General features: G+C 37.0%; 1 protein-coding gene across 1 annotated transcript in view; it reads right to left on the bottom strand.

Annotated features, from left to right (window-relative positions):
- The window catches only part of LOC127174127 (ras-related protein Rab-26), a 119,715-nt gene that overhangs the window by 26,497 nt on the left and 65,711 nt on the right, over positions 1–27,507 (bottom strand). The window contains exon 5 of the mRNA XM_051124407.1: positions 27,189–27,241. Coding sequence (XP_050980364.1) covers positions 27,189–27,241 — 53 coding nt within the window. The remainder of the gene's footprint in view (positions 1–27,188; positions 27,242–27,507) is intronic.

Here is a 27,507-nt window from a genome sequence, read left to right as displayed (position 1 = left end):
GATTGTTCCATTTCGCTTATGTAAATTATTCTTATATAGTTTATAAAGATCATTTGCACTATTTTTTTTTTGTTGCACTCTGAATATTTCTCTCTCATTTTGTGTGTAGTTTGTGAATCATTTGCACTGTTCGTATATTTGTTGCACAAGACCATGTGCAATTGTTTTCACTTCTTGCTGCACTGTTTGCGTTTGTTGTTCATACTCTGATTGGAAAATTATATTTCTCTGAATTTTTACTGTGTTTTGTTATTATGTAACACTGTTTCCATTTACTTTACTTCCTAAACATTTTTGAACACATCTATATTGTCAGTAAACTAAATAGACCTGTTTTTCACTGTAATAAATGGCTATAACTTGCTTGTGGAATGTTATATGTAGACAAAATTTAATTCAGAAGTGTAAAACACCTGAATACAACTTTCTAAAGAAAAAAATCCAAACCTCAGAAGTTTCTTTTTGAGTACACAGTAAAAAACCTCACCTTTTTTTTTTTTACATTTCGTTATTTATATTTATATTTTTGTTATATTATTGTCTGGCTATCTTGGATTTCAGTATGGAGTTAAAGTTTAGGATTATAATTGTTTGGTTGTATTATATCACAGTGTGAGTGTATATGAGCACCGTATGTTTGCTTGCTTGAGGCATCTGATAGAGCGTTTGGACCCAGAAGCAGTGACGTCAGCCTTAAAGGGGTCATCGGATGCCCATTTTCCACAAGTAAATATGCTTCTTTAGGGTCTTAATGAAAAGTCTATAATATACTTGGGTTAAAAATTCTCAATGGTTGTGTAAAACAACACCCTTTTTACCTTGCCAAAATCAGCTCTGCAAAATTCATCCTGTTCTGAGCGAGGTTGCTTTAAATGTTAATGAGCTCTGCTGGCCCCGCCCCTCACATCTCTCTGTGGAGTGACGAGCCTGTTTACTTTAGCCACATTTAGCCGTTAAACTTGCTAATTAGCACGTTATTAGGAAAGGCGACCACAAAGATTCATAAACTCTTGTACTCACTTCTGCTGTAAGTGAAGCTAGTTCACAAATGATTCGTGCGAACATAGACGGATATATGTAGATCAGGAGGCGCATTCCCTTCACAAACAAACGTAATTCACTACTTCTTCAGCGGCTCAGATGTCGGGAGTAAATGACGACCACTATGTTCATTATTACATCCAGCAACACAACACCTCAATCGCTCAATCGGAGATATTCTTGTCCAACTTACATCCCTGCTCCAGCATCGAAACAATGGAGGTCAGACTGGACTGAGGTAAGACACTCATGTCAATCAACTATCGTGGGAGCGGCCTCTGTTGACAGGCATCTGAGAACGGCTCGATTTGAAAAAGGGGATATTATTTTTACAGATTAATTAAAAACCACTACATGGATTTTTATCATTATAGGGTAGATTTGTACATACACTGCCAACACACATTAATGTTCAAACTACATGCAAGCAGATTACTACTAAAATATAATTCTTAAATTAATAATAATATTATTTTTTATGGAATATCATAACCAAGATATTTTTCATCCATGTTTTAATTTATACAGTACTATCATGCAGCATCTTATTTGACAAACAATAAAAATGCAAATTTTACATTTTCAGTTGATTACATTTTAAAAGCGTGATTTATTTATTTTAATTAGACTCTATTTGATAAATTAGTTTTAGATCATAAATCACAGAATTCAGAAAAAAAATGGAGAACACAGAATTAAGGAAAAAATAAGACTGAATTAATAGGGCCCTAAAATAAAAATAAAAGTAATGTTTGTAGTGTTTAATTGTGGACAAAAAAAGTTTTGATTACATTTATTCTCCCTTTTGAAGCAGATAATTTTTTACAGTGAACGTGAGAGAATCATAATACCACAGACTGACAGTTTCATCTCAGTTCCACTGAGATCTGTGTTTTAAATAACACAGCTAAGCAAAGATTGCTTCATTTAGAAAGAATTGTTTGTTCTTTTCTATATCTGGAACACTGAGTCTCTCTGAAACCCCACTGGTAAACAGAGAAGATCGAGGAGTAACGTGAACGTGCAATCGCACCAGTGCACAATAGAAACAGATGAACGACATCCTTCAAAAGTGATTATAACCAAAGCATGTCCAAATGACTGCCAGGTTCGTGTTCAACTGATCAGAATGAAGCATCGCTGCTGTTTGACCCATTCACGCGTGCAAAAATATCTTCAGGATTAACCGTTCTCATATGATGTGGTGCCATCATACCGTCATTTTCCAGCATCTCTGAGCGATTAGTCACATGGCATTTACGGTTCAGGTGACTGGCTCAAAAACTTCAGCGGTTTCCGTGAGCGCAATTGTAAAACTGTGCCAATCAGCCCACTGAGATGAGCTAACGGATGGATTCGTGCAAGCAGATATTCAGATATTCACTGTAAGAAACTACCAGTACTTTTCTCTTAACTCTGTCCTGGAGAGTTTAGCTCCAACTTGCCTCAACAAACCTGCCGGGAAGTTTCTAGTCTGCCTAGTAAGAGCTTGTTTAGCTAGCTCAGGTGTGTCTGGGGTTGGAGCTAAACTTTGCAGGACAGCAGCCCTCCAGGAGCACGTTTGGGCACAATGCAACGCATAATTCTCTGAAAAATCAATGCTAAAATCCTCCATAGTGACACAGAACATTGGTCTGCATTTTTAAGGACATTTTAAAGTAATCTTAGTAAGTGTAACATCCACAGAATGTCAGAATATTTGTGCATTTCAATGTGACAGTGCGGTTTTATAAATATTTGATTATTTCAGCTCTGCTGTGTGTCAGTCAAAGGACGTGTGTTCTTCAGTTGGCCAAACACTTCAAAAGGTGTCAGAAAGTGTGTCTCTTTCCTCCAGAGTCCCAAACACTGCACTTCTTCACGTTTGTACTGCTGAGAAGTGCTGGTACTGGTCACAGGAATGAAACAGGAGAAAACTCAATGTACCTTTATATCATTTCAAGAGTGTTGAATCAGAATGAACATCTGCTGCTGCTGGATTTCTGCTTTTCTGTACTATATTATTATGACCCCTAAAAACGTCAAAGTTTGGCTGGTTTAGCATCCTACTGGAAGCTAAAAAGATTAAATATAATACATGGGTCAATGATGTGACGCCTAAATTTTCCGTTAAAAATTGGCTTAAACGCATTAAAAAATATGCCATATATGAAGTACCTCTCCTCTCCTTCACTTTAACTTCTCAAAAAAGATAAGTTATTTGTAATTCTTCTGTTATTCAAAGTGTCAAAATATAATGTGATGTGACCGTCCGGGCCATAACTGTTGTTTTGAAATTACCCTAAATGTATTCAGATGAATTTCCTGCACTATTTCACGCGTCATCGTGCGAGAATGAGGAGTTGGGACGAGGAAATCAGGAACATAGATTTTATTTAAATAATCCACACTTGGAACAGGAATGAACAGGAACAGCAGGGAATCCACACACAAACATGACGCAAAAGACTTTAAATGACATGAGTGACAATACAAGAACCGATCAAGACACAGGGAACAGAACCAAACTTATATACACAGACTAATCAGACGAGAACAGGTGTAATCGATTAAACAGTGATGTAATAATTGAAGACGGAACAGGAAAGACCAAATAAGGGGGGAAACCAAAGAAAACGGTCCACAGGGGTGTGACACACTATTTGGCATGATTTCCAAAGTGTTTTGTAATCCTGTATAAAATTGTATTAATATTTCCATCATAATATGCAAACAAACTTTGTCTGATGATTTTCATTTTATGAAATATCATCTGGTGCGACCATCAAGAAATTACCATTTTGGCACTTTTATGTTGAAATGCATTCAAAGATAGGACTTGTCACGTACGGGTCAGAGAAATGAGGTCAGGGTCCAAAATGCAGGGAGGGAAATTTTAATAACACAAAACACAAATAAACATAAACCAAAAGGCCAACACGGCACAACAAAACTGGAAACACAGATCAAAACCAAACCGAACCGAAACACACACGAAGACCATAGACAAAAGACAATGCAGCCAGAATGAGTAGTGGGAAATGAGAGTTCTTATAGACCAGATAATTGTGAACAGGTGAGAGCTAGATGAGTGCTAATGACCAGACAGGTGTACAATCAGGGAAGTGCAGTGCAGGGAGAACAGCGACCTCAGGTGGCTAAGGGAAGCCCCACATCCCAGATCATGACAGTACCCCCTCTCAAGGGAACGGCTTCCAGACGTTCCCAAAAAAAGTCTGGAGGGAGGAGGAACGGTGGAAGGTGCATCAGGGGGAGGGATGGCGGGCCAGGCCCGTGCAGCGGAGGAACGTCAGTGGACACTGCCGCCAGGGGAACGTGAGCTGGCCTCGCCACCAGTGGAACGTCCGCGGTCACCGCCGCGTCAGGAACAGAGAGCGCGGTCACCGCCGCGTCCAGAACAACGAGCGCGGTCACCGCCGCGTCCGGAACAAAGATAGCGGTCACCGCCGCGTCCGGAACGGGGAGCGCGGTCGCCGCCGCGTCCGGAACAGAGAGCGCGGTCGCCGCCGCGTCCGGAACAGAGAGCGCGGTCGCCGCCGCGTCCGGAACAGAGAGCGCGGTCGCCGCCGCGTCCGGACAGGAGATAGCGGTCACCGCCGCGTCCGGAACAGAGAGCGCGGTCGCCGCCGCGTCCGGAACAGAGAGCGCGGTCGCCGCCGCGTCCGGAACAGAGAGCGCGGTCGCCGCCGCGTCCGGACAGGAGACAGCGGTCACCGCCGCGTCCGGAACAGAGAGCGCGGTCGCCGCCGCGTCAGGAACGGAGATAGCGGTCGCCGCCGCGTCAGGAACGGAGATAGCGGTCGCCGCCGCGTCCGGAACAGAGAGCGCGGTCACCACCGCGTCAGGAACAGAGAGCGCGGTCACCGCCGCGTCAGGAACGGAGATAGCGGTCGCCGCCGCGTCCGGAACGGGGAGCGCGGTCGCCGCCGCGTCCGGAACAGAGAGCGCGGTCACCGCCGCGTCAGGAACGGAGATAGCGGTCGCCGCCGCGTCAGGAACGGAGATAGCGGTCGCCGCCGCGTCAGGAACAGAGAGCGCGGTCACCGCCGCGTCAGGAACGGAGATAGCGGTCGCCGCCGCATCAGGAACGGAGATAGCGGTCGCCGCCGCGTCAGGAACAGAGCGCGGTCGCCGCCGCATCAGGAACGGAGATAGCGGTCGCCGCCGCGTCAGGAACAGAGAACGCGGTCACCGCCGCGTCAGGAACGGAGATAGCGGTCGCCGCCGCGTCAGGAACGGAGATAGCGGTCGCCGCCGCGTCAGGAACAGAGAGCGCGGTCACCGCCGCGTCAGGAACGGAGATAGCGGTCGCCGCCGCGTCAGGAACGGAGATAGCGGTCGCCGCCGCGTCAGGAACAGAGAGCGCGGTCGCCGCCGCATCAGGAACGGAGATAGCGGTCGCCGCCGCGTCCGGAACAGAGAACGCGGTCACCGCCGCGTCAGGAACAGAGAGAGCGGTCACCGCCGCGTCTGGAACAGAGAGAGCGGTCGCCGCCGCATCCGGAACAGAGAGAGCGGTCACCGCCGCGTCAGGAACAGAGAGAGCGGTCACCGCCGCGTCCGGAACAGAAGGCACGGTGAGGGCCACGTCAGGAACAGCAAGCGCAGCCGCCTCCGCGTCAGGAACGAAGATAGCGGTCGCCGCCACGTCCGGGACAGAGAGAGCGGTCACCGCCGCGCCAGGAACAGAGAGCGCGGTCGCCGCCGCGTCCGGACAGGAGATAGCGGTCGCCGCCGCATCAGGAACGGAGATAGCGGTCGCCGCCGCACCAAGAACAGAGATAGCGGTCGCCGCCGCATCAGGAACGGAGATAGCGGTCGCCGCCGCATCAGGAACGGAGATAGCGGTCGCCGCCGCATCAGGAACGGAGATAGCGGTCGCCGCCACATCAGGAACGGAGAGCGCGGTCGCCGCCGCGTCCGGAACGGAGATAGCGGTCGCCGCCGCATCAGGAACGGAGAGCGCGGTCGCCGCCGCGTCCGGACAGGAGATAGCGGTCGCCGCCGCGTCAGGAACAGAGATAGCGGTCGCCGCCGCGTCCGGAACGGAGATAGCGGTCGCCGCCGCATCAGGAACGGAGATAGCGGTCGCCGCCGCATCAGGAACGGAGATAGCGGTCGCCGCCGCATCAGGAACGGAGATAGCGGTCGCCGCCGCGTCCGGAACGGAGAGAGCGGTCGCCGCCGCGTCAGGAACAGAGAGAGCGGTCGCCGCCGCGTCAGGAACAGAGAGAGCGGTCGCCGCCGCGTCCGGAACAGAGAGCGCGGTCGCCGCCGCGTCAGGGACAGAGAGCGCGGTCGCCGCCGCGTCCGGACAGGAGATAGTGGGAAATGAGAGTTCTTATAGACCAGATAATTGTGAACAGGTGAGAGCTAGATGAGTGCTAATGACCAGACAGGTGTACAATCAGGGAAGTGCAGTGCAGGGAGAACAGCGACCTCAGGTGGCTAAGGGAAGCCCCACAGCCCAGATCATGACAGGACTTTGCATCATATAGCAATTTGCCACTGACCCATGGAAGCATCAAGCAGGTTTGTAACTGTCTTTCAAGTTTGAGGGAAAAAAAATAACCTTTTTAACGGCTGGAATGTAGTTACTGCATTTGGATATAATGCGGTATGACCTCAAAAAACTATGAATATTAGAAAATTTCTACATTTTTTTTTTTTTTTTTTTTTTTTTCATTATAAATTTCATAGTGACCTTTTGGGGGAAGCTAGCTTGTTTTGTTTAGGTGGCCAATTCTGTGCTTGTAAATTTTGACTGAATTTAAAATATGATGTGGTGTGACTACAGCAGAGTGTTTTCCATTATAGATATTTGTTCTAGATTGGCATTTTGTGCTTTTATATGCAATGATGATTTATATGCATAAAGTACTTTATTTTAGTATCATTTGGAATAGATTTTTGTGCAGTTTGGGTCATTTCAGATGGTTAATGTTCAATCTTTGTACAATATGATAAAAATGCAAAATGCAAAATGCTATATATATATATATATATATATATAATTTTGGTTTGGTAATTATGTATTTATTAGTAATTTATTGTTTATTTATTAATAACTATTTGAATCTATTTAACCAGATTCCACTGCCAAGCAAAGTAAAATAAATGCTCACCATAGGCAACATGTTAATTCTGTCCCTGCAGTCAAGCACAAACTCCAGATTTCAGGACACTGGACAGAGGACACTGACAATGCGGCAACATACAAGACAAAGCTGGTTATTTGGTATGAAACAAAGTCTTTGTGTTCAAATTTTGTCTTTTTTTTTTTTTTAAGAAATTCAAACAGAATTCAAAGAAATTTTGTGGCTCTTTAATTTGTCCCAACAGATCTCTGTAGCGCCTCATTTCAAGTGGCTGAACCGATCATTTCTTAATCTTTACTAGTTATAGCACAAAATAAACATGAATGAACATCAAAAGGAATCTTGTTTTACCCGTGAAAAGATGTCAATATACACCATTTTTTCAAGTTCAAGTCCGACTTTGATCTACTCTCCTGTCTCTTTTTTTGTCGGACAAAATGGCGTATTTGGCGTGATGTATGGTATGATTGGTCAGATCACCTGTTAATCAAACTCCCAGTGAAGGGTCAGTTGAGCAGCCAAGATTGGGCAGAGTTCAGAAATGACTAAAGAAATGGGGCTGCAGTTAATGCCATGTGCTGCACTTTGTTTTTTTTTTTACTCAAGGCCTTTGCATCATTTGGAGCGACCACTCATCATATGGTCCGACCAATAATAGGAATAACTGTAATAAAAATAAAATATCTAATTTCTGTGGTTGAAATATGAATCACTGCTACAGCATGCTTAAGTGAATTGTATTTTTTAATATTTTTTAGTTTTTTTGCAATTTACAGGAAAAATAAGTCTGCTAAGTACATTTAAGAAGGCAACTCTGAAATTATAAAACAAAAATTTAAAATAAAATATAGATAATTTATTTTTGCAAAATAAATGCTAATACTTTGTTTCTAAACACTTTAATTACTGAGAACATCTTTAAAAAAATGTTAAGCATGTTATGCAAATGTATTAATTTCAATATAAATCATGGTCGCACCACATGACATTTTTAGGCCTATGGCCAATTCATCGAGATGAAAATACACCACAATCACTTAATTTTAATTTTAATATGAATTTGTGTACACAATATTCTTAATGTTTGAACAATTACAACAGATATTATTATTTTTTCTATTTTAAAACTGGCCTATTGAAAATCCTTATGTCAATGACCCACATACATAAACCTTTAAATTAGAGGTGAATAATATAAAAGCATGCTCTTTTGTTTGTTTCTCCAGCATAGAGCATTCTGCTTCATATGTTTGTTGTTTATAATCCTCTAGGCTTTTAAAACTTTTTATTTGTGTTCTAAGTACATTTGTATTGCGGTTGGGAACAAGTGGGCCATAGCAACTAGATTCAATACATAAAACAGATGCAAAACAAGCCAGCTTTCCCCGGTGAGCAAGAAACAGAAGAACTCTTCAGCATGAATCACTGCAATTGGATGTATTTGCACAACACTGGTTTTCGTTTCAAACAAAAAAGCCTCTAAATGATCGACATGGTCGAAACCTTGTTGTTAAACTTGTTACACACAATCTACTCCATTTAAACTTTTAAAAAGCTCTTTTAGTGTAGTGTTCAGCTGGTACGTCTTTTTGTTGTCAAATCGTTCTGATTTTTATCAAGCAAACGTAAGAATACCTACAGTAATATTTCCAAATGAACACTTGACTGAAGCAGCTTGGCTTGATTCTCCATGCATCATTTTTTTAATCTCAAATCTGATCATCAGGATCTTTTAAAGGGCTCATCGGATGCAAACTTCACTTTTTCATGTTGTTTGAACATTAATGTGTGTTGGCAGTGTATGTACAAATCTACCCTATAATGATAAAAATCCATGCAGTGGTTTTTAATGAATCTGTAAAAATAATATCCCCTTTTTCAAATCGAGCCGTTCTCAGATGCCTGTCGGTGTGTCGTCACACCCACAGAAGCCGCTCCCACGATAGTTGATTGACATGAGCTCTTACTTCAGACCAGCTGTCACAGTCCAGTACAAGCTCGTCACTCCACAGAGAGAAGAGAGGGGCGGGGCGAGCAGAGCTCATTTGCATTTAAAGGAACAACCCCTTAGAATGAGATGATTTTTGCAGAGCTGATTTTGGCAAGGTAAAAAGGGTGTTGTTTTACAAAACCATTGAGAATTTTCAATCAAAGTATGTTACAGACTTTTCATCAAGACCCTAAAGAATCATATCAACTGGAAAATGGGCATCCGATGACCCCTTTAAGGAACATTTGTTTGCAGAAGCTTTACCTTCACTGTTCCTCAGTGGAGGAATGATCTTCACAAGCCTCCAAAACATCTCACATCTTTTAAGGAACGTTTATTTGTTCATCAGCATTGCATTGCATATGTTTTGATCATTTAAATCACGTTACGAATACGTTATTGTAGATACAGAGTGACGACTGATATTTATATCATTTTATACTGTGTGTTATACTATAAATATCTCATTGATTTACAAGCATTAGAATTTCATCTAATAAATATCAGCATCTGCAGCAAATTGCACATTTTTGCACTGTACAGACTATATGAGCCATAAAATCCAGACAGATCAACAAAAAACACATGAACTTCTAAGTACATTTAGAGAATTGTTCTACAATTTGTTTTTCTGTCAGGCTTTACAGGGTTAATATTGAATAAAGGAGTGAAACCTCCCCTGAAGAATGAAACACAGCAACTGTCTCTATTGATTTAGTTCTCTGTGGTTTCTCCTTAAGCTCCTCATGAAAAATGCATTGACTAACCAAGACGCCAACACTGAGCTCGGCCTGAACTGCTTTCAGATATTTTCAGGTAACATTGATCTGATTGTTATGCATGAGCGTGAATGTGCAAACACTTCAAATCACTGACAAAGTAATGGGACCATCAAAATATTACAAAAACGACTAGTATTACCATCACTGTTTGCACAATTTATATCATATATCCTCCCCTCAGGGTTTTCATATGCAGTGGCAGCGGATGTGAAGAAATAAAATCTAATGTCTTCCCATAGCTGGAAACATTAAATGAGTTTTAAAGGCCGTTACTGACTCATAAGATTTCACAGTATGTACTTTTATCACTGAAAATGAACCTGTATGTTTGAACCTCAAAAAGCGTCATTGTAGTGATGATGACAATGTTTAAAATCTCTCAGGCGAAGCATTAGATTTCCTTCGACCTCTTGCTAAAAGGGTCAGAGCACACTCGCTGAAATATGTCCTTCACAGACGTCTGGAGCGATTGCAGGAAATACAGCGGCTCGTCAAACAGACCCGCGCCCTGCTTCAGGTTAAAACACGTAAAAATAACGTTTGATATCAGTGGGAAATTGTGTGTCATCTTTCATTTCAGCTCACTGAAAATGTATCCATAGAGGAAATTAAAAGATTTAGCATGTGATCTTTGGCTCAAGGGTGTGCAAGAGTGTAAGTGCATCTTCAAAGGGACTGTCAGGTTCGGTAATGGTCGGAAATAATGGACATAATGCAGACGTATTTCATCCTCAAAGAGTCAGGCTCTTATCCGACTTCTGATTGGAGTGAAAATGGCTGAAAGGTGTCATCTAGTAATGTCTACTGCATTCTATACTATTATTAAAATTTCAAAGGGTTTTTCATGTGCGGTGCTATAGAAAAACCATTTTAGTTCACCTTAAATGTAAATTTGGTGAAAATGTTCTCTCCTTCAGGTCATCCAAGATGTAGATGAGTTTGTTTCTTCTTCAGATTTGGAGAAATGTAGCATTGCATCACTTGCTCACCAATGGATCCTGTGCAGCGAATGGGTGCCGTCAGAATGAGAGTTCAAACAGCTGATAAAAACAACACAATAATCCACAATAAATCCACACCACCCCAGTCCATCAATTAACATCTTATGAAGCCAAAAGCTGCATGTCTGTATCAAACAAATCCATCATTAAGACATTTTTAACTGAAATACTATGTCTATAATCCATAATAACACTTCCTCCAGTCAAAAAAAGTCCATTGTTTCACCTATTGTTTCTCACATTTAAATCCAGCCGCATATATGTTTAGAGATGTTTTGGACTGTTTTGGCTTGTAAATGATGCTTGATCCGTGCAGACTTCTCTCCCAGATGACTTTTCCACTGGAAGAAAGTTTAAGTATGGATTATGGACTTTAGTTAAACATCTTATTGATGGATTTGTTTCTTATAAACACGCACTTTTGGCATCTCAAGATGTTAACTGATGGACTGGAGTGGTGTGGATTACTTGTGGATTAATTGTGACGTTTTTTATCAGCTGTTTGGACTCTCATTCTGACGGCACCCATTCACTGCAGAGGATCCATTGATGAGCAAGTGATGCAATGCTGCATTTCTCCAAACCTGGGCCCGTATTCACAAAACATCTTAAGGATAAAAGTAGCTCATAAATTGCAGATTTAGGAGAACATCTTAAAAAATAATGAAAATAATAAAAAAATAATGGCCGTCAATCCTAAATTTAGGACTCCTAAGAGTATTTCACAAAAGCATTTTAGCACTAAAACTAGCTCCTAAATCTGTGAAACATTAGGAGTAGTGAAGAGAAGTCACTAAGATCAAATCACAAACTGTCCTCCCTGCTGGAAAAAAGAAAAAAAGAAAAAGAAAAAAGAAAAAAAAAAAACAATACAAACCATCACAGAAATTCTAATGGTTTCCACTACAAATACCATTGCAAACATTACAAATTATCAACTTTTAACAATTAAAATAATTTTAATATTTTTTTTTTTTTCCTGTAGTGTGTTTTGGGATATTTCCCATTGGGATTTAGTGGTTTTAACAAGCCACCAGTAGAAGCCGACCACTTACCAGTAGAGACCAACAGGCACCGTTACAGTCAACATTAAAACCAGTACAATTCCCATTTTAGCCAGTAAAACCGTTAAAAATTCTTCATGGTTTCTGTTGTTGTTTTTTGTTTTGTTTTGTTTTTTTTTTCAGCAGGGCTAAAACGGTTGTTGCTGGCAATCTGCATTGGAGCGTACAGTAAACATTTTAGAAACACACTGCATTTATTTGCACACATATGTTTCCCAACACAACTTTTTTTGGTTTTGGAGGTTATCCCAACTTCAATTCTTTGATTGTATTCTTGTTTTCATTAACAAGTTAGGCAAGAAGTAACAGCTGTTCTGGTGTCCAGTTTGGTTTTCTTTTACGTTTCCATGTCTTACTATCAGCCATGATTATCCTGTTAATTAAAAGGCTGTTTAAATGCATATCTGCTAACTGTTTACAAGAAGCACACATGTAGAGGCTGACAACTAGCTGAACATATACTTCTTTGATTAGTGACACTTGCATTTTAAAATCTTTATTTGAATGTGCACCATTTTTATTTTTAAACCTGTATTTGAACATGGCAACATAATATCATACTCTACAATATTTCTATGAATAAATCTCTGACAAAGACATAACAATGAGGTCAACCCCGCCCTTACACTGTAAAAAAATTATGTTTACTCAACTCAAATATCCATGTTTTCCATGTAGTACAACTTAACATTTCATGTTGACTAAACTTAACATTTTAAAGGGGTCATCGGATGCCCATTTTCCACAAGTTGATATGATTCTTTAGGGTCTTAATGAAAAGTCTATAATATACTTTGGTTAAAAATTCTCAATGGTTGTGTAAAACAACACCCTTTTTACCTTGTCAAAATCAGCTCTGCAAAAATCATCCTGTTCTGGTCGAGGTTGCTTTAAATGTTAATGAGCTCTGCTCGCCCCGCCCCTCTCTTCTCTCTGTGGAGTGACGAGCCTGTTTACTTTAGCTTCATTTAGCCGTGTTTAGCCGTTAAACTTGCTAACTAGCACGTTATTAGGAAAGGCAATCACAAAGATTCATAAAAAAAAACCCTTATACTCACTTCTGCTGTAAGTGAAGCTGGATCACGAATGATTGGCGTGAACATAGACGGATATATGTAGATCGGGAGGCGCATTCCCTTCACAAACAAACGTAATCCACTGCATCTTCAGCAGCTCAGATGTCGGGAGTAAATGACGACCACTATGTTCATTATTGCATCCAGCAACACAACACCTGAATTGCTCAATCTGAGATATTCTTGTCTAATTTACATCCCTGCTCCGGCATCGAAACAATGGAGGTCGGACTGTCTCAGCTGATTTAAGGCGGATCTGAGGTAAGGCGCTCATGTCAATCAACTATCGTGGGAGCGGCCTCTGTCAGTGTGACAGAATGGCTCGATTTGAAAAAGGGGATATTATTTTTACAGATTAATTTAAAACCACTGCATGGATTTTATCATTATAGGGTAGATTTGTACATAAACTGCCAACACACATTAATGTTCAAACAACATGTAAAAGTGAACTTTGCATCCGATGACCCCTTTAAGGCAGCATGAACACTTACTTTTTTATGTTGAAACAACTTTTTTAAAGTTAAAGTTTGTCACTGCAGCTTTGTGAACAGGTTTTAAGAGAAAACTCAGCTAAAAACTTGCTATTTAGGAGAACTCTTAGTGGTAAGATAAAATGTTTTGGAAACAAACTCATCTGCATCTTGGATGGCCTGAGTGTGAGCCATTTTCAGCACATTTTAGTTCTTCCTTTAAAGGTACTTGATGAAACGATCAATGCCAATAAAGAACCTTTATTTTTAAGAGTGTAGTGTAGAAACTACATAGAGTTTGAACCATCACGCAAGTGTCTGACCACAGACTGTTCCTCATTATCCATCCCATAAAAATCCACAAAGAGCCATTGTTTCCTGAAAAAGGCTTCTTCTGGTGGTAATGCTTCTAACCAGATCAATTTGTCATCCAAACAACCCTTGAACTTGTTTTTACAGTGTTTGTGAGGCAGCATTTTATTTATGAACTTTGTGGTTTTTGGGGTTTGTTCTAAACTTCTAACACTAAAGGTCTCTTCCAGTTCACATACTTCTGCTCAGTTACACACCATGTGCTTTTTCCTCCACTGAAAAACCTGTTTCCAAGCATTAAAAAGGAAGAACAAGCTCATCAAGCCTTTAGCATATTCATTTGCTTTGCAACCACTGGTGTTTGCTTCAACAAATCCAGTTCTAATTGAATGCAAATCTAGACTGGATAAGCCTACATGACCCAAAGATGTCCGGATTTTACATATGCAAAAAGATTAAAATCTAAATTAATAACAAACCGATGAACCGCCCGCACTGAAAGTTGTTTGTGCAATTAAACCGGCGTGAAGCAGAAGTGGCATTGTGCCAAGCATCTGCTGGCCATGAATGAGGGTGAAGCTGGTCAATTAGGTGGTTTGAGCCTCAGAAAAGCACTGATGCATTGCTGTGGGTGTCTCTGCAGACAGGAGAATCACTCTTCATGGCCTCTTTAAGAGAACACCAGAGATCCTCTTAAATGAACGCTTGTCACTGAGAGGGTCAAGACAGTAGAAACTTTGTGTCCTCAGATGACTATTTCTCCAACGGCTTCTGTATTTTCACTTGTGGAGAGGCTTGTGCTCAAACACAAATCTCAGATCTCTATAGAGAAGTCTCCTTTGATCCGAAATCAATCCTGGACAAGTTTCTGTGCTTGATCAGCTCAACAAACCAGCATTCACATCCACAAGAGTCTACAACAGAGGACTAACATCAGAGACAAGCTTCAGTCTGTTTCCAAATCATTTGTGAAGTGATGAAAGCTACCTGAACTGGTCTAAATGTTTGTTTTAACAGCCGCAATGATAACAAATAGCAATCAGCAGGATATTTTGCATGCTATTTCTGAAATGAAATCTCATCCAAGAGTCCAAAATGCCACTCCACATATTTTGAAGCCTACCAGATTTTTAGAATATAATACAGGAATATTTACACCGTAAAAATGTTTGTCATGGTACAGTAAAAACCTGATATTTAACTGTAAGATCCTACAAAATAACACAGTGAAATTTTTTTTTATAATTTTACAGCAAAAAAAAGTCAATTTTATATATTTTTGCAGGTAAAAACTGTAAATTATTGTATAGTTTTGATAAAAACAGCAAGCTGACACATGACACATGATTACATTTTATTTAAATACTTTTGTTTCTTATTTTTGTAATTAATACTCTCTCTCTCTTTTCCAATTAACATTTTCAGTGTTATTTCTTACAAAAAAAAAAAAAATTAATTCAGGCTGAATTTTGTGAATTATGGTATGGCATTGTATACATGTATGTATACACATTTATGGGCAAAATAAAATAAAATAAAATAAAATAAAATAAAATAAAATAAAATAAAATAAAATAAAATAAAATAGCAGATTTCCATAGTTTGATTTAGTTTATTAAGATATTGCTTAATTTAATATAATAATTTATTATATCTATATATGTTTAAAATATATATCTAAACAGCAATGTGACACATGACATATGATTAAATTTTATTTAAATACTTTTGCATTTTATTTTTGTTATCAGTAATGTACATGTTGGTGTTATTTTTTTCTCTCTCTTCCAATAAACATACTTCAGTGGTATCAGATTTCCATAGTTTGAGTTATTAAGATATTGCTTAATTTAATATAATAATTTATTATATTTATATTACATGTAAAATATATATCAAAACAGCAATGTGACATATGATAACATTTTATTTAAATACTTTTGCTTTTTATTACTGTTATCAGTAATGTACATGTTGGTGTTATTTTTTTCCCTCTCTTCCAATAAACAACATATTTCAGTGTTGTTTCTAACCCAAAAATAAATAAATAAATAATTTGGGCTGATTTTTATAAATTATGGTATGGTATGGTATACATTTATGTATATACATTTATGGACAGGCAAAATAAAATAAATTAAAATAAAATAAAATAAAATAAAATCGCAGATTTCCATAGTTTGAAGCGTTTGAAGTGCTCTTTCATAATAAATTACTTTTAGTCATAAATACACTTCATAAACTGTAGACACTAGTCAAAGTAACTCACGGCACCATTTTTATCGCCAATGAAATAAAAATGTTCTAATCTAATCAAATTATCTTATTATTGCATTATATTAAATGGATTTAATGCTAAAAACTAATACATAATCGTGTAAATTTGCCACTGCACTACATTTTTATCTAAATCTGTGAGTGATTCAGTTGACCTGAAAACCAGTAGCAAACGATTATATAAAACGGTTCCACAAAACAGTCTGCGTGCTTTAATCAAAGACATTGTCAGTGATTGTGCATTCAGGTTGTGCTTCGCTACAGTTCAGAAGAAGATTGATCAAAACAATAGCAGCTTAGATTACACCCACACAATTAATCACACACAAACACACCGATAATAACCGGATCACAGTCACCGCAGAAACACAGACAGCCGGCGAACGGCGCAGCGGGAAACTTTCACAGAGAAACGCCAGAGAGCCCAACGTTTCAATCATACGGTGGCGAGGGAAAAAATCCAATCAGGGATTGAGTGACATGTAGAGCTCAGTCGCCTCTGGTGGACTTGCAGAGAGAGCAAATAGAGTGAGACCGGCTATTTCTCAGCTCAATTCACTAGCTGGAGGAACCGTCGGCGGACACTACAAGACCCGAGTGTGTGTGAGAGACAGAAAACAACCTAAAGAGGAAAAAGAGTTTGTGATATGAGAGGAAGATAGTGCAGCGACAGAGAAAATCACAGTGTGTGCAGTGGGAGGAGGGCGAGAGGAAATGCCACTATGTTCCATTAAATATAAAGTGCTAAAAACAGACTAATAGTTGAGCAGACAAAGAAAAACAGTGTTCAGAAAAAACACCATTAGAGCGGTGGAATAATCGGAGGTAAATTGGCTCTCTGATGTTCTGCTGTTTATGCCCTTTTAAGGCAGAACAAACTCAAATGACCAACTCGACTCACCATGAATAAATATGTATTTTACAGGCTGATCACGATACAAGTTAATAGCTGTGCGAAGCTGTGCGTTACCATGGTAAAAGAGTGTCATTAAAAACAGCATGAATCCTGAGCTCTAATAAAATTGTGAAAACTGCAATGATGAAATGCATCAATGTTCAAGAAACATTTACATTTATTATTATTCAGTGCCAGTGTTAGTTTGATGTATACAGTAGTCAACATTTGAAGTGGATCAAAAAAGTTCATCAAAGTTGTCTTAAGACAGGAATGGCTATTATTTTTGTTTTTGGACAACTTTGATGAAAGCTTCTGATCCACTACAAATGTTGACTACTGTATAGCAGCATTCATCAGAACAAGAGTTGACCAATAACCTTCACAACAATACAGAGATAAATAATTTATAAATAATAAATAAGGAATTTTAAATAAAACAAATTACGTATTAGAATTAAATTTTAATAAATAAATACATGAATTATGAACTAGAATTAAATTGTCATAAATAATTAATTTGAAATAAACAAAAAATGTATTTAATAAACAAAATAAATTATTTAATTTGAATAAATTATAAATGATTGAATTAATAAATGAACAATTAATTAGAATGAAATTTAAATAAATAAATAAATAAATAGAATGAAATTTAAATAAAAATAAATGACGAATTAGAGTTAAATTTAAATAAATAAATAAGTAAATAAATACATCCTATAATTAAATTGTAAAAGAAATAAATAATGAATTTGAAATAAACACAGATATGACTATTTTATTTAAATAAAGAAATAATTATAATTGAATTAGAATAAAATATATAAAGAAAAAAGAAATAATGCTTTTGAATTAAATTTAAATAAAGACAAATTATGAATTAGAATTACATTTAAATAAATAAATATATGAATTCTGAACTAGAAATTGTAATAAATAAATAATGAAATTGAAATAAACAAAAAGTAAATTTAAAAATTTATTTAATTAAAAAAAAAGTAAATATAATAAATAAATAAATAAATAAATGCAATGCAATGCAATGGTTTGAGACTTGAGTTCATTCAGAATTTCAGGTCTAAACTATATGCATTTATACTGGAATTCATCCATGTCTTCACACTTGAAAAAAATGCAATATGCTCTTCTGTGATTAATAAATCAGCACTGCTGCCAGTCTAGACAGTGCCTCAATAGTCCATAACAGCGCAGTGAATTCAGCCAGAGGTGCCGTTGAGTTTGCATGTTACGGAGTGGAAACTGTTATCGTGCTTCTTCAGTTTACGTCTGAAGCGCCTGTCTCATGAACCACAAGTCACTTGGGCAATATTTCAAACCTGTTGACACTCTGTGGCGAAAACGAGAGAGACATTCACAACATGAGAGCCAGGAGCCCAGAGCAAGAGCGAGGGAGCCAGATGAGGAAGAGTTGGAGGGAGTGATGAATACCAAGTGAGCGTTATGTGACTGCAGCATGCAATCTTACGGACCACCTGCTTCAAGGCTGCACCAGGAGGCTTATAACACTTCAAATATACAAGGCAGAACATTCAGGCAAATTGAGCGCTTCAGCAAATAGCAGACACATGCTCGCAATCTTAAATATAGGTCTACATGCTCAACATGTGTACAAACTGAAAGAAGCATTACCGTTACACCCTGCTCACTAAACTAATCAGAATATCAAAGCAAAAGCAGTTCTGTTGTATAAAACTGACACCAGTTCAAACAAACCCTTGTTTTTAGTCAGTTCAATTAATATTTAAATGACCTTTTTAGGATTACGTAACTTTGATACCAGGCTTGGTGATACAGCCAATAAATACTTCTGTAAATACTTTGGGATATATATTTATATCAGTGATTTTTCAGTGACTCTTTCTGCAGATTATATGGTAAGTCACTGAACTGAGTCACTGAATCATTCATTCAACAGATTTCTTAAAAATGCTAATTCATTTAAGAACAAATCAAGCAACTGTCTTTGTGAGTCAGTCACTGAATCATTCACTTGATCAATTAGTTCAAGAACACAGATTCATTCAGGAAAGAACTAAATGATTGTCTTTATGAGTGAGTTATTGAATCATTTGTTCAACAGATTCATTCAAAATGCTGAATCATTCAGGAATTAATCAAGTAATTACATTTATGAATTAGTCATTGAATCATTCACTCAAATTATTTATTCCACAACACAGATTCATTCCGGAAATAAATAAATGATTGTCTTTATGAGTGAGTCATTGAATCATTTGTTCAACACATTATTTCAAAATGCAGAATTATTCAAGAACGAATCAAGCATTTGCATTTATGAATTAGTCATTGAATCATCCACTTGATTTATTAATTCCACAACACAGATTAATTCCGGAAATAAATAAATATTTATGAGTGAGTCGTTGAATCATACATTCAACAGATTTGTTCAAAACGTTGATTCCATCAGAAATGAATCAAGCAATTGCCTTCATTCACTCAAATCAATTTGTTCAACAACAACAGATTAATTCTAGAAAGAACTAAATGACTGTCTCTATGAGTGAGTAATTGAATCATTCATTCAACAGATTTGTTCAAAATGCTTATTTCACCAGAAATTATTCAAGCAATTGCCTTCATGAGTTAGTCATTGAATCATTCACTGAATTTATTAATTCCACAACACAGATTCAATCCGGAAAGAACTAAATGACTGTCTTTATGAGTGTGTCATTGAATCATTCATTCAACAGATTTGTTCAAAACGTCGATTCCATCAGAAATAAATCAATCGATTGCCTTCATGAGTCGCTGAATCATTCATTGAAGAGATGTTTTCAATATGCCGAATCATTCAGGAACAAATCAACCAACTTCATTTATGAATTAGTCACTAAATCATTCACATGATTTATTCATTCCACAATACAGATTCATTATGGAAAGAACTAAATGACTGTCCTCTTGAGTGAGTCACTGAATCATTCATTCAACAGATTCATTCAAAATGCTGAATCATTTAGGAATGAATCAAGCAATTGCATTTAAGAGTTGGTCATTGAATCATACACTCAACTGATTCATTCTACAACACAGATTCATTTCAGAAAGAACTAAATGTCTTTATGTCATTGAATCATTTGTTCAACAGATTTTGTTCAAAATGCTGATTCCATCAAAAATGAATCAAGCAGTTGCCTTTATGAGTAGATCATTGGATCATTCACTCAGTCAATTTGTTCAGCACCACAGATTAATTCTGGGAAGAACTAAATGTTTGCAACTCATTTGAGTGAGTTGCTGAATCATTCACTCAGTTGATTCATTCCACAACACGGATTCATTTCAGAAAGAACTAAATGACTGTCTCTATGAGTGAGTCATTGAATCATTTGTTCAACAGATTTGTTAAAAACATTGACTCCACCGGAAATTAATCAAGCAAGTGCATTTATGAGTTATTTTTTAAATCATTCACTCGACTGATTCATTCCACAACACAGATTCATCCCAGAAAGAACTAAATGACTATCTTTATGAATGAATCATTTAATCATTTGTTCAACAGATTTGTTAAAAACATTTATTCCACTAGAAATAAATCAAGCAATTGCTTTTATGAGTCAGTCACTGAATCATTCACTCGATTTATTCATTCAACAACACAGATTCATTCTGAAAAGAACTAACTGACTGTCTTTATAACTGAGTCACTGAATCATTTATTCAACCGATTTGTTCAAAATGCCAATTCCATCCGGAACAAATCAAGTATTTGCCTTTATGAGTCATTTGTTGAATTATTCACTCAATCAGTTAGTTGTACAACACAGACTCATCGCTGAAAGTACTAAATTGCTGTCTTCTTGAGTGATTCACTGAATAAGTTATTTAACAGATTTGTTCAAAACGCTGATTCAGGAATGAAATGCCACTACTGTGCGTGGTTCAGAAACACATTGGCTTCTTTTTGGAAAATTATTTTTATAAATTGTACATAAAACAAAGATTATTATTAATTAAACAAAATTATTTTAAAGAAAAATCAGTTGTTCTACTTCAAAATTTCATGATGTGCTACTTTCCATTTCTGTGCAACTATTTATAAAATTTACTAGCAATCTCTGAATGAAAATTCTAAATCGTACAGGATTTTTAATTTTTACTGAAGGATTGTGTGGCAATATTTAGAAAACTTTACAAGCAAACAAGTTAAAATCACCATAGTAGTGATTAATTTCATTCTGCCAATATACTAATTGAAAATGATGCTGAAATAGTGTACAGCAATGCTGCACGCAGGACCAATTCAAGACAGCTCACATTTTCATCACTTATCTGTGCATGCAAATCACCTCCACTCTCTTAAATTCCTAAATCTATTTATCTTTTAATTATCAGTATCTCTTGGTGGTTAAAAAGATTTGGCCTGTAACAACCTATAAAGCACAACAATGTTCATTATCTCACCAAACAGCAAAACAATAATGTGTAAATTACTGAAAATTAATACAAAAACCTAAACTTTAAAGACTCTCCAATGTGCCACAGGAAGAGATTTAGTCTTTGCTTATTAGTGACCATATGGTTGATTTATTAAAGATCCACCTAAGATGCTGATGCAACCATGTGAAATTCATTTCTCCTCCCTTAATCCAGTGTAATCCTATTTAGCACTGAATGTGTCAATTATCTGCGAGAGTAATGAAAACGATGCTGCCAGCTATAGGGCAGCACTTCAACTCAGAGAGAAGCTGATGTTTATTCAGCGCTCCACATGCCTTCACAATAAAGAGAAAACTTAATGTGATGCAGCGCTCGGCGTGAATCAAGGCTGCATTATGGTAAATACATCGGTGAAAATATAAAGGTTAACATATACGCTACTGTTCAAAAGTTTGAGGTCTGTAAGACATATATACATTTTTAAAAGGGAATTTATACTTTAATGCATCAAGGATGCGACAAAAGTGACAGCAAAAGACACTTATAATGTTACAGTAGATTTTTATTTTAAATAAATGCTGTTCTTTTGAGCTTTCTATTCATCAAAGAATCCTGAAAAATAAAATGTATGACAGTTTTCACAAAAACATTGGGCAGCACAACTGTTTTCAACAATGATAATATTCTTAAATGTTTTTGAACAGCAAATCAGCATATTAGAATGATTTCTGAAGGATCATATGACACTGAAGACTGGAGTAATGATGCTGAAAATTCAGCTTTGATCACAGCAATAAATTACATTTTACAATATATTCACACAGAAAAGAGTTATTATTAATTTAAATAATATTTCACAATTTTTACTGTATTTTTTTTTACCAAATAAATGCAGTCTTTGTGAGCAGAAGTAACTTCTTTTAAAAATCTTAGCAACCTTAAACTTTTGAACAGTACTGTATAAGTGCATTTAATAAGGTTTATTATTATTATTTTTTTTTTGAGGTGTGACGTGAAGGCTTTGGCGCTCCGTATCTCAGGCTTTTGTTCCTGGTTCATCACGATGATTAGCATGAATTTACGCTAATTAACCTGAGCAGCAGAGTTGAGGCTTGAGTGCCTCTGTGCAAATGAACAGGTGCTCCTTTACACACACACACACACACAAACTCATAAAGTCCCTTATGGTTATGAGTCTGACAGCAGACAAAAGCTTCTTGAGATGTAAATGTATGTGGGCGTGAGCCGCAACCTTTGGTCTGAGGAACAGCACATGTGAATGTGTGATATTTGTTTGTTTGTACACGTTTACGTGTCTGTGAAAGAGACAGAGAGGGAGAGAGATAAATGTGTGAGGGAGTGTGAGAAGGTTGTGTGTTTACATGTTCACATATTAATAAGGATCTTTAAAAGCCCAGGGTGAGATCCGTCCCCCTGCGTGGCGGTTAATGGTTATAAATGGTGCAATACTTCAGGATGTATTAATAACTGGGCCCACAGCTGTAAACCTGCAGGACAGATGGCCTCAATACCTCTCTTTGATGCTCGAGTCATTAAAATCACATCTCATTTCCAAATCATTAGCCCAAAACTTTGCCCCCCTCATTCTCCCTTTTCTTCAAATCACTGCACAGCTGTGAGAGTCCATGTATTTGATCAATGTGTAATATACAGTATAGATGAACAACAAACTTGTAATTCAAAGTGTGGTTACAGTCTGGTGTTTTCATCCATATCTGGCAGGGCTAAAGCAGACTCAGTGATTGAAAATGTTGTTTTGCTTAAATGAAAAATGCATGGATGAATCGCTTACAATAAGATCAATATGCATTTAGAATACAGATTGACCCAGAACAGAAAAGCAGACTTTATGGCACAGCTCTACAAATAGGGTTGGACATAAACACACACACAATTTGTTGTGTCAACTTAAAATAATTTGTTCAGTCAACTCAAATGGGTTTAGTCAACTTGAAACGTTAAGTTGTACTACACTGTAACAAATAAAAACCACAATTTGTTGAGTCAGCTTAAAATTATTTGTTACCCTGCTGCCTTAAAATTTTAAGTTCAGTCAACTAAAATAAGTTTAGTCATCTTGAAATGTTAAGTTGTACTAAGTAACAACTTAGTTGTGTTTGCTAAATTTAACAGATGGGTAAGTAACCCAGCTGCCTTAAAATTGTAAGTTGATTTAACTAAAATATCTAAGTTGTCACTTAGTATAATTTAACATTTCAAGTTGAATAAACTTTTTTTGAGTTGACAACTTAAAATTTTAAGGCAGCAAGGTTACAAATTATTTTAAGTTGACTTAACAAATTGTTTTTTACAGTGTAAGTGACAAACACAATTTTTGGTTTGTTAACCTTAAAAGCTGGGTTTGTTAATTCAACTTAAAAGTACAAGTCATTTCCACTGACTACAATAAAATAAGTTGAAATAACTTGTACTTTTACGTTGATTTAACTTAAAATTCTAAGGCAGCTGCTAAATTTACATTTTCATGTTGAAACTTGTAAAAACTTTACAGTGCAGCTGCTTTAAAATTTTAAGTTGAATCAACTTAAATATCTAAGTTGTGACATTTAAAGTTGGCTAAACTTTTTTTAGTTGACTGAACTTTTAAGGCAGCCAGGTAACAAACTATTTTATGTTGACTCAAGAAATTGTTTTTAACAGTGTACAGTATGTCCAGATTTATCCAGATACATGCAACACACTCATGTAAAGTAATGTATGTATACTACATATGCTATGTATGTGACCCTGGACCACAAAACCAGTCATAAGGGTCAATTTAAAACAAAAAAAAAAAAAAAAAAACTGAGACTTATACATCATCTGAAAGCTGAATAAATAAGCTTTCCATTGATGTATGGTTTGTTAGGATAGATATTTGGCCGAGATACAACTATTTGAAAATCTGGAATCTGAGGGTGCAAAAAAATCAAAATACTGAGAAATCGCCTTTAAAGTTGTCCAAATGAAGTTCTTAGCAATGCATATTACTAATCAAAAATTAAGTTTTGATATATTTACGGTAGGAAAGTTACAAAATATGTTCAAGGAATATGATCATGGGAAAGGATCATTGGTGTGCACCTGCCCAACCTTCAGGACTTATACATCTCGAGAGTGAAGAAACGGGCAGGAAACATCATCTAAGACCCTTCTCACCCCGGACACAACCTGTTTGCACTTCTCCCCTCAGGCAGACGATACAGATCTCAGAGCACTAGAACATCTAGGCATAAAAACAGCTTTTTCCCAAATGCCATCTCCAGCTTAAGCAGATAAAACATGAATCATTACCTGGGTTCTACAATTCATTTCTGTACTTCTTTCTCCATTTCTAATTATTGTCTCTCTCTGTAGTATTATTATGTAAATACATATGCACATCTCTTTATTTATACAGCTGTATATAGAGTAAATAATGCACAAATCTGTACATAAATCTTCTGTTCCAGATTCATCCACATTATTATTTATTTTAAGTTTTTATTTTATTTAAATGTTTTCTCTGTTGTCATGTTAGATATGTATGCATGTATGTATGTACGCATGCATGTACCAGAAGCACCTTAAAAAAACACAACAAATTCCTTGTGTGTTTGCGCACACTTGGTGAATAAAGCTAATTCTGAGCTTCTGATCTTTATTGAATATCCTAATGATTTTTGGCATAAAAGAAAAATTGATCACTTTGACCAATACAATGTGTTGCTGGCTATTGTTACAAATATATCTGTGCTACTTATGACTGGTTTTGTGGTCCAGGGTCACATATAGCAAGTCCCAACTGCAAACTATATAATTGCGTAGCTATAATGCAACTATAATGTATGAGAATTTTAAGATATTATAAAACATCGTGTTTTTCTGAAAACTGCTTTGTGGAAGTTTGTTTCTGCCACGGGATAAAAATAAAGGTTATTGTGAGTGTAGACTTTTTTCTCAAAATTGCAAGATATGAACTCAGAATTGTATGATTTAAGAATTGTGCAATGTAAATTCACAATTCTAAGTAGACTGTAAAAAGTTTTTACCAGGTTCAACTTAAAAACTAAAGTTCAGCAGCTGCCTTAAAATTTTAAGTTAAATCAACTTAAAACTACAGGAAATTTCAACACACTACAATAAAGTGAGTTTAAATGACTTTTAAGTTGATTTAACTTAAAATTTTAAGGCAGCTGCCTAACTTAAGTTTTTAAGCTGAAACTGGTGAAAAGTTTTCACAGTTTAGAAAGGACCAAATTATGAAATATAAACTCTGAATTTCAAGATAAACGTCAAAATTGTCAGATAAAAATTGGAATTACCTTTTTACCTGTCATTTCATAGCAATAACAAAAATAACTGAATTTGCAAGACGTAAACTCGAATTGCAAGAGTTAATATCTCATAATTTGCAAGAAAAAAAGACTGAAATATGAGATTAAAAAGTCCTTTTAATTACCTTTTTTTATGTTTTCTGTAGCGTATTGTTAAAAGTGCTGTGGACTTGACTTTAAAGCCTAAACAACACCATTCACAACCGTAATCTGACTTATTTCTAAAGTAAATCAATATAAATAAGAATGTAGGTCAAAACATTTATTTTATTCACTGAGAATGGATTTCATCATGAAAACTGGGCGTTACCCAACAGAGCTCGGAGAGGAGAGGGGATGAAAAAAATGAGAGGGATTCATTAATTCAACCAAAATGGAAAGTCGTATCAGGTGCTGAGTTATGACATTTTTTTTTTATTATTTAAAAAAAATTTGTAATGTTTTGAATAACATGGATTGTTGAATCACAAGCAATAAGATGAGGAATGTACATTATAAAAACTAAACAGGGTCACTTTTGATTTCATGTTCACTTCAAGGCTAAACATCGTTCTCTAAGGAACTGAGTTGTGCCTGTAACCTGTGTTGGGTTTCATAATGAAACAGAATCCTCACTGGTCTTTTGAAATAAGTTCGAGAAACAGTGCCGAAACAAATAAACAATGTGACTCATCAGATATGATTCATGAACAAACGACTCTTAAGAATCAGTTCTTACTGTAGAAGTGATTCAACAACATCCAGCCTGACCCGTGGAGCCTGATTCACTAAACAAATGACTCTTATGAACCAAACTCTTTAGCTCAAAAAGATCCATTACTGATTTGAATCAGTTTGAAACACAGCCCTGTAGAATGTACAGCATTTAGTTAAGAAAGAATAATTTATATGTGTAAACAAAACAATGAATCAGAACTGAATCAAACAGAAATTCCAATCCAATCAAATGTGAGTTGTGAATTTGATTCAAATGAAATGAATCAAATCTGCATTGATTCTCTTATCCTATTGCAATGAATTGTTTTCATTCACAATATACTGTAAAGTACAGAAGCTGCTGCAAAGATGCAATGCAAATTATATTGCTCTCCAGAAATCTGCAGTTATGCATTTCTCATGCATAATTACAGAGAAAATACACCAGCAATTACAGGATATTTATGTATAGTATTAAAGATAATATGGAAATGGAAAATGGTCATGGAATACTAAATTACGCCTTATTTGGGGGCAAGAAACTGTGACTCATAGTCGTCAGGGAAAATTAAAATGCAACAAACATGCAGGAATATTGCGCATAGTGACACAATAAAGAGGACTTTCACAGGTTTATTATTACAAAGAAACTCTTAAAATTAAATTGCAATATCGAATGGGCTATTGACCCCAAAATGCACACGAGTCTTACCTGTATGTTGTCAAAAGAAGCTTTATTTGTCACGTCGTACAGCAGCAAAAGAGCTGAAAAGAGAGACAAGACCTTAATCACATATATAGAAGATAAAAAAACTCAACATAAACTCAGACATCGGTTGTTTCTAGACACAAAAAAACCTTTTGCACTCTGTAAAATCTTTTATTGCTAGAAGAGAAAGGAGTATAAAGTTAGTGGACGAGTCGTCTGGCTTTACAAGCATGTAATTTGAAGCACTCCAGCCGCCCGGCGCTCAAACCATGTGATGTATTTATGGATTCTGTCCTTTATTTGGGGTTTGGGGGAGATGAAG

The sequence above is a fragment of the Labeo rohita genome, chromosome 12, assembly GCF_022985175.1.
Source record: "Labeo rohita strain BAU-BD-2019 chromosome 12, IGBB_LRoh.1.0, whole genome shotgun sequence".
NCBI lineage: Eukaryota > Metazoa > Chordata > Actinopteri > Cypriniformes > Cyprinidae > Labeo > Labeo rohita.
This window is presented reverse-complemented; position numbering and strand designations above follow the sequence as displayed.